The sequence below is a fragment of the Theropithecus gelada genome, chromosome 14 (assembly GCF_003255815.1).
Source record: "Theropithecus gelada isolate Dixy chromosome 14, Tgel_1.0, whole genome shotgun sequence".
In the NCBI taxonomy this organism is placed as follows: Eukaryota; Metazoa; Chordata; class Mammalia; order Primates; family Cercopithecidae; genus Theropithecus; species Theropithecus gelada.
In genome coordinates this window covers 100,344,427-100,363,769 of record NC_037682.1, presented here as the reverse complement: position 1 = coordinate 100,363,769, position 19,343 = coordinate 100,344,427, and the positions used below count along the sequence as shown (strand labels likewise).

The window sequence follows — 19,343 nt, the reverse complement described above, 5'->3', positions numbered from 1 at the left end:
AATAATGGAACCGGGAGTACAACAAAGATGTCTTTGAAGAGGGAAAAAAAAAAATGCCAAGATAGGCTTCAAAAAAAATGAAGATGAAATAAAGAGGTTTTCAGAAAGGTCAAAACGCTGTTCACTAACAAGTATGCACTAAAGGAAATTATTTGAGCAAAAAAAAATTCTCAGGTGGAAGTATGACAATACAAGAAGAAGAATCAAGTAAGTCTAAATAAATACTGATGTTGCAAACTGATAATAGTGGCTTATGGGGTTTAAGATACATGTGGAATTAAAATACTTAACAATGAAGACACAAAGGTAGGAAGAAGTAAAGGGACCTAAAGAATAATTAAATTAACTGTCAAAAGCAATTATCATACCAGATTAAAAATATGCTACTCACAAAAACAAACCTAAAAACATAGGGTGTAAACAATGTAGAAAGTAAAAGGATGGGAAAGGATTCGCCATGCAAATGTTAACTAAAAGAAAATTGCTATATATAGACTAATATCAAACTAGACTTAAAGCTGGCCAGGCGCAGTAGCTGGGAAGCCAAAGCAAGTGGATCACCCGGGGTTAGGAGTTCGAGACCAGCCTGGCCAACATGGTTAAACCCTGACTCTACTCAAAATATAAAAATTAGGTGGGCACGGTGGTGAGCACCTGTAATCCCAGCTGTTTGGGAAGCTGAGGCAGGAAAATTGCTTGAACCTGAGAGGCAGAGGCTGCAGTGACCCAAGATCACGCCACTGCACTCCAGCCTGGGCAACAGAGTGAGACTCCATCAAAAGAGGGAGGGAGGGAGGGAGGAAGGAAGGAGAAAAAAAACATACTTAAAGGCAAAAAAGAATTAGTAAAGATAAAAAGAAACATTTTATAAAATAAAAAAAACACTGGGAGTAGGGAAGTGTTTTGCTACTCGTATTACAAATAAATAATTTATCTAAAGGGCTCCTCCAAGCCAGTAAGAAAAAGGCAAAAAAACAAATCCAAAAAAGACACACTGTACACAGAAAATAAGCACACACACACAAAAAAGAAGCATTTCATAATGATTAATGTTTCAAATTGACAATGCAATACTAAATTTGTATATACCTAATAACATAAACTCATGATAGATCTCAAATTTGAAGATTTTCATAATCCACCATAGAATTCAACTGGTCACTGAAAAACAGCAAATCACTATGGCCCAAAGGCATATTCTCTCAAAAATAAGATCATTGGACATACCAGTTGTCTATATATAACAACATAATGAAAACACTAGTATACTTTTTCTAAAGTATGCTCTGGCTTACAACTTCGGAAAGATCTGATTTTTCTTTAGTTGTTGGGTCCTTCACAATTTGAGAGTAGATACTCTCTAACAATTTAAAATGTTCTGGAATATAATCTCTCATGGTGTATGAACCACACTGATAAGCTACTAAAGGGGAAAAGCTAACATTGATATTAGACAAAATTCCTAAGAGCATCTGCTTTTTTATGTTTCCTATAAATTTGGAATATTAGAAAACCACAGCCATTATCATATAATCTGAGGTTTTATAAATTATGTCAATATGTGTCTGCCTTCCAAAATTTTTTCTGAAAATTTTGTCTACCACACTTTTATAAGTGATGGGACTGGGTTTCAAAAATCATTTGTGAAATAATATCAAAGTCTTTGTCGTTTTTTTCCAGAACTTTATAATTTACAGAAAATAACCAACTCTTACCTACAGAAATTGGTGATAGGAAATAATAGGTACAAATTAACTTGCATAAATTATGAAAGGTCTTAGAGACATCTAATGATTAAAAAATTTGTCTGATGAATATTAAAAATAAGCTGGAGGCAAATAGCAAAAAAAGAAAACTGAAAAATCCTAGACAGGCAGTCTTTATATTTTCAAGTTAATTGTTAATTGTCACAAAAATTTTCATAGCTATCTCAACACTTTAAGAGATCAATGTCTACTCGAAAGTAAGCCAAGGGAAAAAGCTATACCTCACGTATCTTACTATTCCATTCCCAAGTTCTTGAAAGTCAAAGATACCAGTACTCAGATTCCCCAAGATAACCTAGGAGCAAAGAATCTGGCTTCTCTCTTCTCAGGCTTTTAAAATCCTAGACATCTATTACACAAGGTCAAGATGGGCCTGAATACTCATACTTTCTCTATTTAAGGAATTTCCAGATAACACAATTCATTTTCCAAACCTATTTCTTTTTAGGCTAACATTTCAGAGCAAGAAGAAATAAAAAATTTAAGATATAAATAATAGTAGTTGAATTTACATTGCTATCTTCAACAAAGAATCCAACTTATATTCACTGGAAAACATTTCTCCTGGAAGTCTGCAGTGATTCATACCAAATACATATGCTTCCAATTGTCATATAAAAATACAACTTAAAACATATTCCAGCTGGGCACAGTGGCTCATGCCTGAGTGTAATCTCAACACTTTGGGAGGTCAAAGTGGGATGTGATTGCTTGAACTCAGGAATTTGCTCAGCCTGGGCAATGTAGTAAGACTTCAACTCTACAAAAAATTTTAAAATTAGCCAGGCATGGTGGTATGCCCTACTTGTCCCAGCTACTCAGGAAGCTGAAGAAGGAGGATCATTTGAGCCCAGGAGGTCAAGGCTACAGTGAGCTACAATCAAACAACTGCACTCCAGCCTGGGCAACAGAATGAGCAAGGCCCTGTCTCAAAAAAATAGATAAATAAAAATTTCCCCAACTACTTGTATATCACAAACATACATACTTTACATATTTCACTGTAACACACATACTTTACGCTGTATTTTTTAGTGAGACCAAGACAAAAACAATAGTTGCTAGAATTTTAGACAGAAAGGTATTTTGCTAAATACTAATGCGCTTGATAAAATGTGTTCCATAACACATTAGTACTGCATAATCCTGCTAAAAAGGATGATTCCGTACGCAAATAATTTTGGTAAATGTAGCAAGCTACAACCACCTTCCACTGCTTTGAACAATCACAATGTCCATGAAAATATTAAAGGTTCTGAGAAATAGAAATAAAACTGTTTCACTTTGACTCACCATTTGCTATCTCATCCCTTCTCTGTTTATGGAGAGGTAGTGTTGGTAAACGGTAAAATACCTCTTAACATCTATGGAAAAACATTTGTTCCCCTCCCAGACCACATTTTGGGAAATGCTACATTCGAGTACCCTGACGTTTAAAGATATATCAAGAATTTGGGTAATTTTAACTGGTATATTTACTATGCTTTGCATAACCAATAACGCATAGAATGTCTTAATTCCCAGAAAACAGATATTTAAAATATCAAATCCCTAAACTAAAAAAGAAAAAAACATTTATATTGATTGAATCAAAGAGTACATACCTATATTTTGCTTTTTCATGAACCCAGACATACTCAGGGTCTTTCAAACTCAAGCGTGCAAGGTCCTTTACAGATTTAGTTTGTGTTGCTGAGAAAAGTAAAGTCTGACGTTTCTTGGGGAGATTTTCAATAATGGCATTCATGGTATCAGCAAAGCCCATGTCCAAGATTCTATCTGCTTCGTCAAGAACTGAAAAAGGAAAATGCAAGTTGAATTATCATATTTAAAATACACATTAGGCTAAACACAATGGGGTATCCTGGATTGGATCCTAAAACAGAAAAAGAACATTAGCAGAAAAACTGGTAAAACGTGAATAAAGTCTGGAATTTATATGATGTATCAATATTAGCCTTAGTTTTGATCAAAGTACCATGTCACGTAAGACATTAACACAAAGGGAAGGCCGGGCACACAGGCTCAGGCCTGTAATCCCAGCACTTTGGGAGGCCAAGGTGGGTGGATTACTAGGTCAAGAGATCGAGACCATCCTGGCCAACATTGTGAAACCCAGTCTCTACTAAAAATACAAAAATTAGCTGGGCGTGGTGGTGCACACCTGTAGTCCCAGCTATCGGGAGGCTGAGGCAGGACAATCACTTGAACCCGTGGGCCGAGATCGTGCCACTGTACTCCAGCCTGGCAACAGAGCGAGACTCTGTCTCAAAACAAACAAACAAACAAACAAACAAAAACATTAGGGGAAACCAGGGGAAGGATAATGCAGGAACTCTCCACTGCAACTTTCCTATAAATCAAAAACATTCAAAGATAAAGTTGATTTAAAAATACACATTAGGTAGTATTCCCAAGCCAAAAAGACAAAGTTCATTTAAAAAAATGCCAACTTGACCTTTCAAGTTATTAGAAGCAGGTGTTAAAAATCTTGGCACGGTCTAATATTAATGTGCCTAATTTCACATATAAAAGTACATATATTCTTCTGATTTTTTTAAATCTAGTTATACTTTCTGGGTTTAGAGCTCAAATGCCAAAATGTGTCAGTAATTTTTAAGTTTGTTTTGAATCATAACATTTATCCAACATAAAATTTCTATCATTAAAATGTATAAGGGCTCTCTCCTAAGTCTGAGCCTTTTTTTTAAATCAGAAATTCATTTGACTCACCTAACATTTGGAGATCAGTAGCATGAAAAGATACTGTTTCATCCATGTGTTGAAGAAGTCGACCTGGTGTGCACACGAGTATATTTATGTTGTTGATCCTCTCAGCTTCGTGTTTCAGATCCTGAAAGCAGTTATTTATTTTGATTACAGAGACACATCACTCTCAGCAGCCTCTGTACCAAAGCTATAAAAGCCACCTGCATGTGCCATTTCATCACAGCATTTTAGATACTCTTGGAAATAAACTAACTTTTCCCTTGTATTTCTGCAGCATATCCACATTTCTGGGCTAAATAAAAAAAAAGTCTTTACGGGAAGACATAAGGAGCTCAGAGTTCTAAATTCTTATTCATACCCAGGATTTTGAGGCTAAGAAAAAAAATAATCAAATGAATACTCCAAATCAGGATTTCCTATTTGGATCAGAACTGACATAAACTGGAATCACTCTCATTCTTTAATTCAGGACCCAGGGACACTGAACAGACTCTGACACCACTCCAGGACTGGACTTTGTGAACTGAAAAAAGCCGAGGTTCTCTCCTTGATACAAGAACCACTTCTCACAGTCCTGAAGGCTGGGGGAAAAACAGAATATTGCTCATTGTGAAACTTGGGCAACAGGTACATGAGGGTTTGTGATGCTATTCTTTCTTCTTTTGTGCACGTTTGCATAAAAACTCAAGTATTTATCCCCACAGTCTAGAGGAGATTCTAGCAGATATAGGCATTCTAGATGTGCTGTACAAAAGAACAAAAGTGAGCAGCAGGTCTTAAATATTCCTCCAAACAATCTACCTTCCTTTCTTCTGCTGCTGGTGTCGCAATGCTCTGAATTATTCAACCTCTTAGATAGATACCTTATTAAAAGGTACTAGTTCATATATGGAAATATCTTTCCCAATGAATATCAACAAATAACTTTACAGGATTAGAGTAAATATGTCTTAGACAGGCTAATCAATTCAGATTCCCCGACAAAAAAATGGACTTTCTGGGCCTGCAAAATTGGCAACCAGATCGCAGATAGCAGTGACCATACCAAGGTGCTACTACCCCATGAGGCCCTGGTCTAGGAGGTCAGTCTGTTTAGATGAAGTCTCTGCTGCCTCCCTGTCAACAGCCACAGTACTTCAGTATAGGTTACAGAAGGAAAGGAAGGACATAGACAAAAGGACGAACCTTTCCACCAATGATGAGACCAGCTGAGAAGTCATGATTCTTTCCTACTTTTCGGAGAACCTCAAAGGTCTGATAGGCCAGTTCTCTCGTAGGTGATATTATGAGAACTCCCAGCCCATCGGTTGAGGTCCACTGCAGACGATATAAGGCTTCCAGCACCTCAAAAAGATAGCAAATTGATGTTCAGTAAGTCATCAGAAGTCAGCTTTTTGGCCTGCATCTCAACCTTGCCCCTCCAAATCAAAGGGATCTTCCAAGCAGAAGACATACCACTCCAGTTTTATCCGGCCCAAAGTAAATGATTTTGTTTATCTTCCATCAGAATCATCCACCCCCAACTCAGACAAAAGGGAAAAGAAACCCCATGGTAGCTCAGCTGCTGCCAGAGCCACGCCATCAGGAAATTGGCTACCAGTGAAAGGTATGTGCAACCCACAGACCTTTACAACACACTTAAGAATATATTTATCGGCCGGGCGCGGTGGCTCAAGCCTGTAATCCCAGCACTTTGGGAGGCCGAGACGGGCGGATCACGAGGTCAGGAGATCGAGACCATCCTGGCTAACACGGTGAAACCCCGTCTCTGCTAAAAAATACAAAAAACAAAAACTAGCCGGGCGAGGTGGTGGGCGCCTGTGGTCCCAGCTACTCGGGAGGCTGAGGCAGGAGAATGGCGTGAACCCGGGAGGCGGAGCTTGCAGTGAGCTGAGATCCGGCCACTGCACTCCAGCCTGGGCGACAGAGCGAGACTCCGTCTCCAAAAAAAAAAAAAAAAAAAGAATATATTTATCATTTTCAAAATAACCACACTAAAACTTTTGGATGGGCGCAGTGGCTCACGCCCATAATCCTAGCACTTTGGAGGCCGAGGTGGGTACATCACTTGAGGTCAGTTCAAGACCAGCCTGGCCAACGTGATGAAACCCCATATCCACTAAAAATACAAAAATCAGCTTGGCGTGGTAGTCCGCATCTGTAATCCCAGCTACTTGGGAGGCTGAGGCAGAAAGAATCACATGAACCTGGGAGGCAGAGGTTGCAGTGAGCCGAGATTGCACCACTGCACTCCAGCCTGGGCAACACGGCATGACTTCATCTCAAAAAATAAAAATAAAAATAAGTAAATAAATTTTCATCCATGCAGCTGCTGTAGTTATACAGTAACTGAATTCTCTAGCTATAGACAGACACTAGGATTTAAGAGAAAAGTGGTTTTTGCAATATTTGGAACAAAAACTAAAATGAGATTTTTCTGGGTCATTTTATAGGAATGAAAGATTAGGAGACCAACATAACAGAGATGGAAGTGAATGCCTAAGAAGCTCTACTGTTTTGCTGCCATAAAAGACCGATAGCAATGTCCCAGAAAATTCTCAACAAACGCCTAAAGCTCCTTAAACTGAGCATACTTTAGCTTTATTCTAAACAAAGTGGCAAGTATAAATGCCACTGGCAGGCTCACAACGGTGAGAGCAGAAACTGTCTTCCAATAGTCCTACTGCAGCGCAGAACCACTCTAACCTGCCATACTGGAGCACCCCACTTCCATCAAGAATGTAATGACTTGTCAAAGCACAATAGTTCATTCATTAAGTTATTGAGTGCCTGCCGCATGCAAGGTACTGTGCTAGGACCTGGGGAAAATGGTGAGAACAAGACACACATGGCTCCTGTTTGATGAAGCTTGCATTCTAGCCAATCTATTATGAAATCTAACATACAAATCTCTTTATATCATTCGCATCTGGGCACAGAATGTTATAAAATTGTATAACAGACAGTCTAACCCAATGACAATGTACTTACTGGAACAAGGAAAGCCAAAGTCTTGCCAGATCCAGTTTTGGCTGCTCCAAGTACATCTTTACCTTGCAAAGCCAATCCAATGGTCTGCTTCTGTATCTCAGTTACCAAACGGTACTGAGCTTCTTGCAAACCTGGCAACATGGAGGGAAGGATTATACTTTAGAAAATCCCTGTAGAATGGTGTTATAGGCTAAGTGAGTTGTGTCCCCCAAAATTCCTATGTTGAAGCCCTAATGCCCCATACCTCAGAACATGACTATATTTGGAGACAGGGCCTATAAAGAGGTGATTAAGTTAGAGCCTCATGGGGTGGACTCTGATCCAATACAAACGGTGTCTTTATGGGAAGAAGCTTGAACAGAGACATGAAGAGTCCACATGCACAGAGGGAAAACCAAGCGAAGAGGAGACAAGTTATTCTATGATCCACCTGTTCCACTTCTGGGTATAATCCAAAGGATATATTAATAAAACCAGTACTTTGAAAAGTATTTGTGCTCCCAAGCTCATTGCAGCATTATTCACAGAACCCAAGATATGAAATCAACCTAAGTGTCCATGAAGGAGTAAAGAAAATGTGATATATGTTATATACATACACACACACACATACACACACACAAATGGAGTATGACTCAGCCTTTAAAAAGGAAATCCTATTATTTACAACATGGATGAACCTGGAGGACCTTATGTTAACTGAAATAAACCAGGCACAGCAATAAAGATACCATATAATCTCACTTATATGTAGAATCTAAAAAAGACAAATTCATAAGAGCAGAGGGTAGAATGGTAGTTACCAGAAGCTGGTAAGGAGAGTGGGAAGATGTTCATCATAGGATACAAAATTTCAGTTAGGAGGAAGAAGTTCAAGAGATCTATCGTAGGCTGGGGGTGGTGGCTCACGCCTATAATCCCAGCACTTTGGGAGGCCAAGGCAGGCAGATTGCTTAAAGCTCAGGAGTTCAAGACCAGCCTGGGCAACATGGCAAAACCCTATCTCTACAAAAAATTTTTAAATATTAGCCAGGCATGGTGGCACGTGCCTGTGGTCCCAATTACTCATGAGGCCGAGGTGGGAGGATCACTTGAGCCCAGAAGGCTGAGGCTGCAGTGAGCTAAGATCACACAACTGCACTGCACCCTGGGTGACAGCGCAAGACCCTGTCTTCAAATAAAAAAGAGAGAGAGATTATATATCATGGTGGCTATAATTACAACATACTGAAAAAAGAAAAATTACTAAGTAGATTTTAAGAGTTCTAACCACAAAAGGATGAGGTAATATTAGCACATACATAATTGGCTTGATTTAGCCATTCCACGTATGTGTATGTATATGAAATATACATATTTCAAAGCATGTCAGACACTGTGAATATATACAATTTTTTTTTTTTTTTGAGATAGTCTCTCACTCTGTCGCCCAGGCTGGAGTACAGTGGCACGAACCTGCCTCCCAGGTTCAAGCAATTCCCCTGCCTCAGCCTGTAGCTGGGATTACAGGTGCCCGCCACCACACCCAGCTAATTTTTGTATTTTTAGTAGAGATGGGTTTCCCCATGTTGGCCATGATGGTCTTGAACTCCTGACCCTGTGATCCACCCGCCTCGGCCTTCCAAAGTGCTGGAATTACAGGCATGAGCCACCGCACCTGGCCAAATATATACAATTTTTATTTATCCAAAAATAAAAAGGCAGCAAGAGCGCAGCCATCCGCAAGCCAAGGAGGCCTGGAACAAATCCTTCCCTTATTTTGCCTTAAGAGGAAACCAATGCTGCCAACACCTTGATCCCAAACTTCCAACTTCCAGAACTGTGAGAAAATCAGTCTCTGTTAAGACACCCAGTCTGATACTTTGTCATCTCAGCCCTAGCAAACAGATACAAAGGGTGTCCCATCTTGGTTTGTTCCCTTGCTTATTTTAACTAACACAATTAGATTTCATTTTATTCAGAGGCTGCTGGAATCTCGTTTTTCTTTTCATCAGTCCAGAAAGAAAGAGAATAACATAGTGTTAAAACTTGAATATTGCTTATTTTCATTGATTTTCATGGTATCAAAATTTGCCAAAATAAGATTTTTCAAGCTAAACTCTCTAAATCTTCTCCCATTTATCAAAAATGCCAAGAAATCCAATAACATATCCCACGATCACCATATACCTACCTTTCAGTGTTTTTTTGGACAAGGGAAAATCTGAAAATCTTGTAATTTCATTTACATTTATCTGGGAAAAAAAGAAAAAGGAATCTGGGTAATTCATTTGTTTTATAACACAGCCATTTTTTCTCCACATTGTACTGCCTAGCTCATCCTTGGTAATGCAGGGTTGAATTCAATCATCACTTCTCATTAAAAGCCATCATTCCTTCTGAAAGGAAATATGACCTGAAGAGGCTATCCCTGAATCGAATATACATTTGTAAGCATTTCAATTGGTAAGGAAAAAAAGGTCACCCAGAACACACAGACGCACACACAGCACACATATTACTATCCAACCTCCAAAATGTTGAACATAGTAAAGCATCAACCACATCAATTTTAGGAAGAAAATATACTTCCTATCATCCCTCAAGGGATATCAATTTAAGAAATAAGGACAAAATTACTATAAACCACAGATCACAATGAAAATAGTTCTATACACACAATTTGGAAAAAAGAGTGAAATAAGTTGGAGAAATATTTCTTGTTAGCACAATCCTTTCAAAGTTTTAACCATAAATCAGTGGCCTATGAAATCCAACCTGATAACTATTCATTTTGGGGTTATTGAAGGAGTATTATTTTAAAATAATCGGGGGAAATGTCTGTCATGCTTTGAAGCCACAATAAGTAACATTTTGCTCTCTAACTTTACATTATTCAAATATTCATTACTGACGTTCTTTATTAGCACAAACCCAATTTTCTGAATTTCAGCTGCGCAGGAGAATTATTTTATTACAGATGCTGAAGGCAGGAACTACTGCTCATTTCTGGAAATATGCTGCCAAATTATTCATGATTTGCAAAAGGAAAAAGCTGCATTTATATGGTTAATTTATTTAAATTACACTCTAGGCAGTAAAGGGATGACAGTTGTATTGCATTTTACAATCTACACATCTTTTCTATGATTCTTAACATAGCCCAAGCAGGGTTTACTATGTGCCCTCAAATGCTGAAAATACAAACATTAAAACATTGTCTTAATCCCTACAAATAATTTCAGATATCACTGGAAAGGAGGCAGAATCAGTGTACCAGCATTACAAGAATGGTTTACTCAAATAACATACTGTTCCAGCAAGGAACCTCAATCAGAAGATAATCTTCCAAACAAGGCATTAAAAGTAGGTGTGGTCCACCCTTGCATTCGTGGTATTGTCAGCTAAAAAACTGTTTTCAAAGGGAATGGAATGCCTACAGAAGGAGGCAGACTGCCAACACACTCTTCAATCCCCAGCAAGAGACACAGTAGGGGCAAAATGAGCTCCTCAAACAAAACATTGCACAGCACATCTGTCTTCCTAAAGTCAGTTAACCTCCTGGAGGGAATGAAACTTCTCCAGCACTCTTCCATCAAGCATTACAATAGAAAACTATATAACTTGTTTGTTTTTCAGACGGAGTCTCGCTCTGTCGCCCAGGCTGGAGTGCAGTGGCGCAAACTTGGCTCACTGCAAGCTCCGCCTCACGGGTTCACGCCATTCTCCTGCCTCAGCCTCCAGAGTAGCTGGGACTACAGGCGCCTGCCACCACGCCCGGCTAATTTTTTTGTATTTTTAGTACAGTCGGGGTTTCACCGTGTTAGCCAGGATGGTCTCGATCTCCTGACCTCATGATCCGCTCGCCTCGGCCTCCCAAAGTGCTGGGATTTCAGGCGCCATATTCTTTAAAAGAAGACGAAGAAAAGGAAATTTTGATTCTGCTGATGTTCTAAAATAGGGCCCAGCGAACTACAGCCCACAGGCCAAATCCAATTTGCTGCCTATTTTAGTAAGTAAAGTTTTATTGGAGCACAGCTACAGTAATTCATTTACTTATTGTCTATGTAGTTGTTGCAGAGACTGTATGGACCACAAAGCCTAACACAGACTATCCAGCCCTTTACAGAAAAAGAGTTTGCTGACCCTGCTCTGGATATTCTGTTATATTCCAAGGACTACGTAGCAGCCACAGCAGGAGATGGCTATGGTTCCTACAAACAAAATAACCCAGCCTGGCGCAGTGGCTCACACCTGTAATCCCAACACTTTGGGAGGCTAAGGCAGGCGGATCACCTGGGGTCAGGAGTTCAAGACCAGCCTGGCCAACATGGCGAAACCCTAAAAATATCTCTAAATTTTTAAACGTCTCTACTAAAATTACAAAAATTAGCCAGGCACAGTAGCGCATGCTTGTAATCCCAGCTACTTGGGAGACTGAGACAGAAGAATCGCTTGAACCCGAGAGGCGGAGGTTGCAGTGAGCAGAGACAGTGCCACTGTATGCCTGAGCCACAGAGCGAGACTCCACCTCAGAAAAATAACTCTTTTCCCCTTGCCTTTATCCCTTTCTTAGGGGGGAAAAATCACTTCCATCTTCATAATACTCATACTCAGTCTACAAATCTGTCTCGCTATTCTTCTGAATTCAGTGAAGAGATATTTCAGGGATGGTCCTTATTAAAGGCTTCCCACGGCTATTGGAAAAGTTGGAAAGGGGAGAAGGAGAAAAGGGTGACATTTGACCATCCTCTTATACTTCTCACAATTCTCTAGTAATGCCTATTTCTCGCTAAAGTGAATAATGCCTGGTGAAAAAAGCATTAAAACTTCCTAGAATGCTCCACCTATTGCAGTCAAGAACAGCAAACTGCCTCAACTACACCAGACAAAATTCTGATTAAAAAAAAAATCAGGATTTGAATGCAGTTTCTATACAGTACAGCTGATTAGTCTAAATGAATCCCAGGTGCAAAGAATCCTACAGCAATAGTGAAAACAGCTGCTGAACTAACACAGCTAGCTCAACATTTCTGAGCTTCAATCCCTAGTTTTCCAGCAGCCCCTCCAACACACACCACCCCTTAGAAATACACCACCCTCCTGCTGTGAGAAGTATAGTTGACTGACAATGCCAGCTGGGCCTCTCTAGACTCACCATGAAAAAGCCATGCTTCCCCCCGGGCTGCTCCTAGTCAGTGGCGGGGCTCAGCAGTACTACTGCAGGCCCAGGGATTCCTCTGATGGACAACTTTGGATCAGTGACTCCCCATCAGACTGGCTGAAGGTTTACTTGGAACTGTGCTGCAGTCTGAGACTCTTCCTACCTGCTTCTCCTTCCATCCTTCTCTCCTTTCCCTCCCTCCTCCTGTTCCCTCTCCCTCAGCCTTCATAGACATTCCCCCTCCTGCACCTGCAACCCCTAAAGCTCCAGTTCACCCAGTCCCATTTTGTCATCTGCCTCTCAAAGGACCCAAGACCTAGACTGTACCAATAGTCTCCAACCTGATCTCTTACCCTCCAACCTTTACAGCTCGGATATATTCTCTATACAGAGTCCCGCAACATACTTCCCATGGCTTCCAGATTGAGTGTGGCCTCTGTATAAAGTTCCTACTGTTACTGTAATAAATTACCACAAACAGTGGCTTAAACCAACGCAAACAGATTACCTTCGAGCTCTGGAGGTCAAAAGTCCACAATGGGTTTCGCTTGGCTAAAATCAAGGTGTCAGCAGGGCTGCATTTATTTTCTGATGACTCTAGGGGACAGTCCATTTCCCCGCCTTTTCCAGCTTCTAGAGGCTGCCCACATTCCTAGGTGGTGACCCTCTTCGTCTTTAAAGTCAGCAACAGACTCCAAGTCTTTTTCACATCACGTCACTCCGACACTGACTCTTCTGCCTCCCTCTTCCACACCTAAGGACACCTGTGATTACCTTGGGCCCACCCAATCCAGGATAATCACCCTACTTTCAGGTCAGCTGATTAGCAAACTTAATTACCCCTTGCCATCTAACATATTCACAGGTGCCAGGTATTAGGATGTGAACACTTTCAGAAGCCATTATACTGCCTGCTGCAGCCTCCAATGTCATCACAGTCCAACCTCCTTCTCGAACCCATCTGAAGCCAACTCAGGAATGCATGCAACACTCCAAAGAGCATTTCCTCCCTCAAAGAATGCCACGCATTTTCACCTCTCTGTATTTCCCCGTGTTCCCTCCACCTAGAACATCCTTGCCCATCTTTTCTATCTGATGAACTCTGATTTTTAAAAAAGCTTAGCTCCATTCTTGGCAACTGTAAACCACTGGACAGTTTGTACACTGCACAATGAAATCTGCTACGAATAAGATGCAGGGCTTGAAATCCAGCCCACACCAGCTTCCCAAGCCAGGCCTGAGGTTGCAACCACCAGGAAGAAGGGTAGCATACCCAGAGGAAGCCTGTTTTTTGTAATGCATCTGACCAGCAGGAGCTCAGTACAGGATAACTCAACTTCCCCTAATTACACCATCCTCTAACTCCACAGCACTGATTATAACATTTTATACATACTAATATAACATGTGTCACACTATAGCAACCCCTCACACTATAGCAAACCCAGGTTCCCTAGGGACTTGGGCATGTATTTTTTACCTGTATACTCACACCCGCCTAGACAAGTGCCTGTCAAATTGTTCAGTAGTTCACCAGTGAGGCTACTGAGCACCACCTGTGTACCATGGCGATGTAGTAAGTTTTATGTACAATGCTACCACCGGAGGAGCCACATAGTGAAGGCCTGCACCTTGGTTACCTAGAGAATGATAAACCTCCTATTCAAATAATTATATCCTAGTATTGCTAACCTTGACAATTGATTTCACACTGCATTTATTTCTCAACCAAATCTTGAGAAAATATTTCTAAAATTAAAGAAGTAAAACAGAACAATGCTTAGCAGGGGGGAAAGCTGTTCCTTCAACAGTGAAATAAATGGGATTTAAATAAATGCAACACAGTAAAGCATAGTGGTTTGCTGCACTGGTATCAGACTACCTGGGTTAGAACGCCTTTTTCACTTCTCAGCTGTTTAACCTTACACAAATCATTTAACCTTGCTGTGCCTTAAAGTCGTCTCACCTGTATAATGGGAACAATTTCACAGGGTTATTTGTGGTGAGTATACGGAAAGCCAGCACGCACAAGTTTGATGAATGTTCACAATTACTACTGAAACAAGAAACAAAAAAAGAATAATCCAATGCTGCCAACCAGAGCAAAGCTGCCTGGGAAAGGTTTAGTCTTACAGCAAACAACATCTAAACACTGACTGAGCACCTACTCAAGGACAAGCACTGTGCTATCAGACTCTGGGGAGTGCAAAGATGAGCACATCACTGGTTGCTGATCTTGAAAGGTTCATGGTCTAGTAGGAGAGATTTTTTTAAAAAGTTAATGAAGTTATTGCAAAGGCAGTGCAATGTCATTCTTCTGTATTCACAGACCGAAGTGAAACATTCTCCTACTGACCCCGAAGTAAGTTGACATGTTGTGATGTTGTAAGTCTATGGCAAAACCTATGTGGCAAAGGACTCTCAAAAGCTGGAAGTGTCCCCAAGCCAATGACCAGTAAGAAAACAGAAACCTAAATCCTATAACCACATGACGAGGAATTCTGCTAACAATCTATGGTATCTGGAATTAGATCTTTCCCTGCTTGTAAGCCGAGATCCGGCCACTGCACTCCAGCCGGGGCGACAGAGCCAGACTCCGTCCCAAAAAAAAAAAGATCTTTCCCTGCTTATGCCTTTGATGAGAACACAGCTCAGCCAATCTGAATCTTAATCTTAATTGCAGCCTTGTCAAGCTGTGAACAGAGGACCCAGCTAAGCCATGCCCATAACCCTGACACACATAAACTGTGAGATAATATGTATATGTTGTTTTAAGCCACTAAGCTTGTGATAATTTGTTACATAGTAATAGTAAACTAATTCTGAAATAACAGACACAAAATTTGGAGTAATTAATACCACTGGGGGAAGGAGATGTAATTAATGGCATCACAGTGTGGACTTCAAAGTTGTTGTTAATATGTGCTTTCTTCTTTTTATATCTTCATATTTTCTCTTGCAAAGAATATGTTGTTAGATATTTTAAATAAAATCTTAGAGTCTCTCACTTTAATTAACCAGATTAATCCATTTATATTTATTGCAATTTCTATTATTTTAGGACCTAATACTACTATCATTTAAAAGTATTTTTTTTCATTTTTTATACTTTCCTTGCATTTCTTCATTTGTACTTTCTATTGCATAAATTTAGTGTTCTTATTCTGTTTATACAACATTTTCTCCATTTGCTCTTATAATAGACTTAAGACCCATTTAAATTGCTTTGCCTAATTAACAAGTACTATAGCATTCTGGCATATTCCTATGTACTCCCCTTGTCTATTACATTAATTTTGTCTGTAATTTTATTTTGAGTTCTAAAATTTCCCCAGAGCTGAGGGAGGAATCCAGCTGCCTATGCTGGTTTGCCATTTTGTTAGGATAAGAAATGTTTCATTGTAATATTTAGTTGTCTATTTCTTCAGCTATTTGGCAGGCACATAATTGTTTCATCAGCCTTTAAGTGTCACATGTATATCATAGTATTTTGTATGAATCATTTATTTCATTAATATTTTAAATAAAAAAGTATCTGGCAAAAAAAAAAAAGGTAAATAAGTCAATCATCGCAGACAGTCGATAAATGTTGTCATAAAGGTTTCTACAAAATGCTACAGATGCACAGTAGCCCTAACTCAGCCAGGGGAGGTGATGAAGACGGGTTTGCACTAAATCTTGAAGGAAGAGTACCTTTCCTTAGAGTGGGCAGACGTGTCCGCTCACTGCACGCAGTGGAAACGTCAAGTACCAGGATGAGAAGCACAAGAAGCATGGACAACTCACAAAACTGCAAGCTGTTCCTTCATATATGCCTATCATGTACCGCTTGGTGTATACACATTATCTCGTTTGGGCCTTACAACACTCTGGGTGGCTAATAACTTCTGTTTTTTGAAAGAAGAAACTGAGACTTAGAGGGGTGAAGAAACCTGACTAGCCAATACCCGAAGAGAGTGAGATTTAAACCAGGTCAGCCTGACCACAAATAACTTACTCTTCAGCAGACTGAAGAGTTGTATTTCTTGTTGACACACTGAATTTGACAATTTTTCTAAAAGTAACTGTGAACCAAGGAAGGGTTCTAATCAGGAGTAAAATGATTAGATCTTCATCTTGGAAAGAATCATTCTGGCAGAAGTATAGAGGATAAATCAGAAAGGTTTAAGGCCCAGGGGCCAAATCCTATCAGCCACCTGTTTCACTAATTAAAGTTTTACTGAAAAACAACACCCATTCATTTAAGTATTTCTATGGCAGCTTTTGTATTACAAGGGCACAATTGAGTAAGTAGTTCCACCCTTATGACTACAAAGCTGAAAACATTCACTATCATTTACAGACAAAGCTTGCTGATCCCTGTCCAAAGCAAAATTTACTATAGTAATCCAGACAAGAGATGATGGGGGCTGAAGACAATGCAGTAGGATGAAGAAGCATTTGAAAAATTTAAGCAGAACAGATCACCAGTGTGACGGACTGGTTATAAGAGTAGGTAAGAGAGAAGTACCTAAGACTGCTCCTAGGTTTCTAGCTCTATGGTCTGCTGAGATGGTGGAGCTAGGATATGACAGGCTAAAAATGATCCCAATTTATGTCCATGTATTAATCTCTGGAAGGTATGAATGTTACCTTATATGGCAAAAGTGACTTTTCAGATGTGATTAAAGATCTTGAGATGGGGTGATTATCCCGGATTATGTGTGTAGGCCCTAAACGCAATCACAAGCGTCCTTATAACAGAGGAACACAGGTAGACTGACACAGGAGAAGGCAGAGACTGGAATTATGCAGCCACAAGCCAAGGAATGCCAGCATCCACCAGAAACTACAAGAGGCAAGAAACAGAGTCTCCCCTAGAACCTCTGGAGGGAGCATGTCCCTGCTGACACCTTGATTTTGGCCCAGTGAAACTGACTTCAGATGTGTGGCCTCTGGAACTGTGATACAGTAAGTCTCTGTTGTTGTTGGGTTTTGTTGTTTTTTTGTTTTGAGACAAGTGTCTCACTCATGTCACCCCAGCTGGAGTATAATGGCGCGATCTCAGCTCACTGCAACCTCCATTTCTTGGGTTCAAGCGATTCTCTTGCCTCAGCCTCCTGAGTAGCTAGGATTACAGGCGCCTGCCACTACGCCTGGCTAATTTTTTTGTATTTTTAGTAGAGACGGGGGTTTCACCATGTTGGTCAGGCTGGTCTCGAACTCCTGACCTCAAGATCTCTGTTGTTTTAAGCCACCAAGTTTGCAGTAATTTGTTACAATTGCAACTTTAATTCCAAGAATGTTCCATCTATTAAATCCCTGATTGTACTGCACTAGAAGGGGGCTGAGAAGCTGAATGATGTGGGTCAAGGCCAACAAACATGGGATTTAGAGAAAGGGAAAAAAGGAATTGACAGACCTGTGGAGCCTGGAGTTTGGGGAAGAAGTCAGGAGGTCAAAGTGATCGTTACAGGTATACTCATCTGGGAACAACAGCTACAATATGAGGATGATATGTGACAGAAACAGACCAGTGGTCCAGCTTTTCTAGGCTAATTCTTGGATACGGACATGAAGCCTGTGGAGAAACGAGGTGGGCACAGGAAGGAGCATAGATGATGTTGAGGTATGCAGTCTGGCTTCATGGTTAAAAGCAAAGGCTTTGGGATTAGAAAGACATAGATCTAGCTTCCAATTTCACACCACCTACTAAGCGTGAGAGATTCGGACAAGTTTCATTCCTCTTAGAACCTCAATTCTCCTACCTATTAAGTAGGATTATTAATATCCATACCTCAGATCAAGTCAAACAATTACTGTAAGCACATGGTGACTGCTTTAAAATGCAGGTGTCATTATTACCATTATTGTCATCAGTATTATTACTATGGATATGACTGTAGCTATTACAGGATTAGTTTCTCTACCCTTAGGTACCGCCGCATTTCTATCATTTTCTTAGGAACAGTGTGGCAAGCAGAAGAGTGGCCAGGACGGTGCAGAGGTTTGAGCTGTGGCACCCGGCGTGACCTCCCATTCCCGGCAGGGTCCCGGTGACAGATCCGCCGCCTCCATTCTGCAACCCCTCGCCGCAGTGACACGCCGCCCAGCTGCTGGCCTGCCCGAGCCCCCTCCCCAGCGCCGGCCTCACCTTGTCATAGTTCTGCATGAGGCGGCTGATACCCTCGCGCTCGACTTGCCATTCGGGTTTCTTCAGTTGCTTCCTCAACTGCTTCTTTTTGTTCTGCCTGTGGCTGTGTTTTTTCTTCCAGCGATTGAAGCTCCGCACCGGGTCGGGTCGGGCTCCCGAACCCGGAGAGTCGGCAGTTTTCCCCATTGCGGCGGTGGCGGCAAAATCTCGGTTCACCCCCAGACACGAGACACCTAGGGCCAGGATCGCGGAAACAGCATGGGGAAAATGCACAGAGGCGCATGCGCGAACCCAAAAGCCCGCCCCCGAGCTTTTGAAACCGGGGCACGCGCCAACGACGTCAATGAAAAGGAGGGCTGTGACTGGCGAATTGGCTCCTGCAGGGAGGAGCAGTCTGGGGAAACGGGGGCGGACTGAGCGACGCCGGGAGCACGCCGGCTCTTTAAAAAGACGCATGCGCACTGTTGTTGTTACTATGGTGACGTCATACGCTGAACCTTTAAGGGGTGTTGACACATTTACTCCAAGTTCAACTTTGCGAAGCGTTCCTGAGTGTGTGTGTACCCACGTACAAAGTGTG

At 40.9% G+C, this 19,343-nt stretch overlaps 1 protein-coding gene across 1 annotated transcript in view; it reads right to left on the bottom strand.

The window, feature by feature from the left end:
- Positions 1–19,072, bottom strand: part of DDX10 (DEAD-box helicase 10) — a 277,131-nt gene extending 258,059 nt beyond the window's left edge. The window contains exons 1-6 of the mRNA XM_025358098.1: positions 18,764–19,072; positions 9,661–9,721; positions 7,488–7,618; positions 5,682–5,840; positions 4,500–4,620; positions 3,371–3,560 (exon numbers count right to left, since the gene is read on the bottom strand). Of these exons, the coding sequence (XP_025213883.1) occupies positions 3,371–3,560; positions 4,500–4,620; positions 5,682–5,840; positions 7,488–7,618; positions 9,661–9,721; positions 18,764–18,949 (848 nt within the window). The 5' untranslated portion in view covers positions 18,950–19,072. The remainder of the gene's footprint in view (positions 1–3,370; positions 3,561–4,499; positions 4,621–5,681; positions 5,841–7,487; positions 7,619–9,660; positions 9,722–18,763) is intronic.
- Positions 19,073–19,343: the final 271 nt, after the last annotated feature.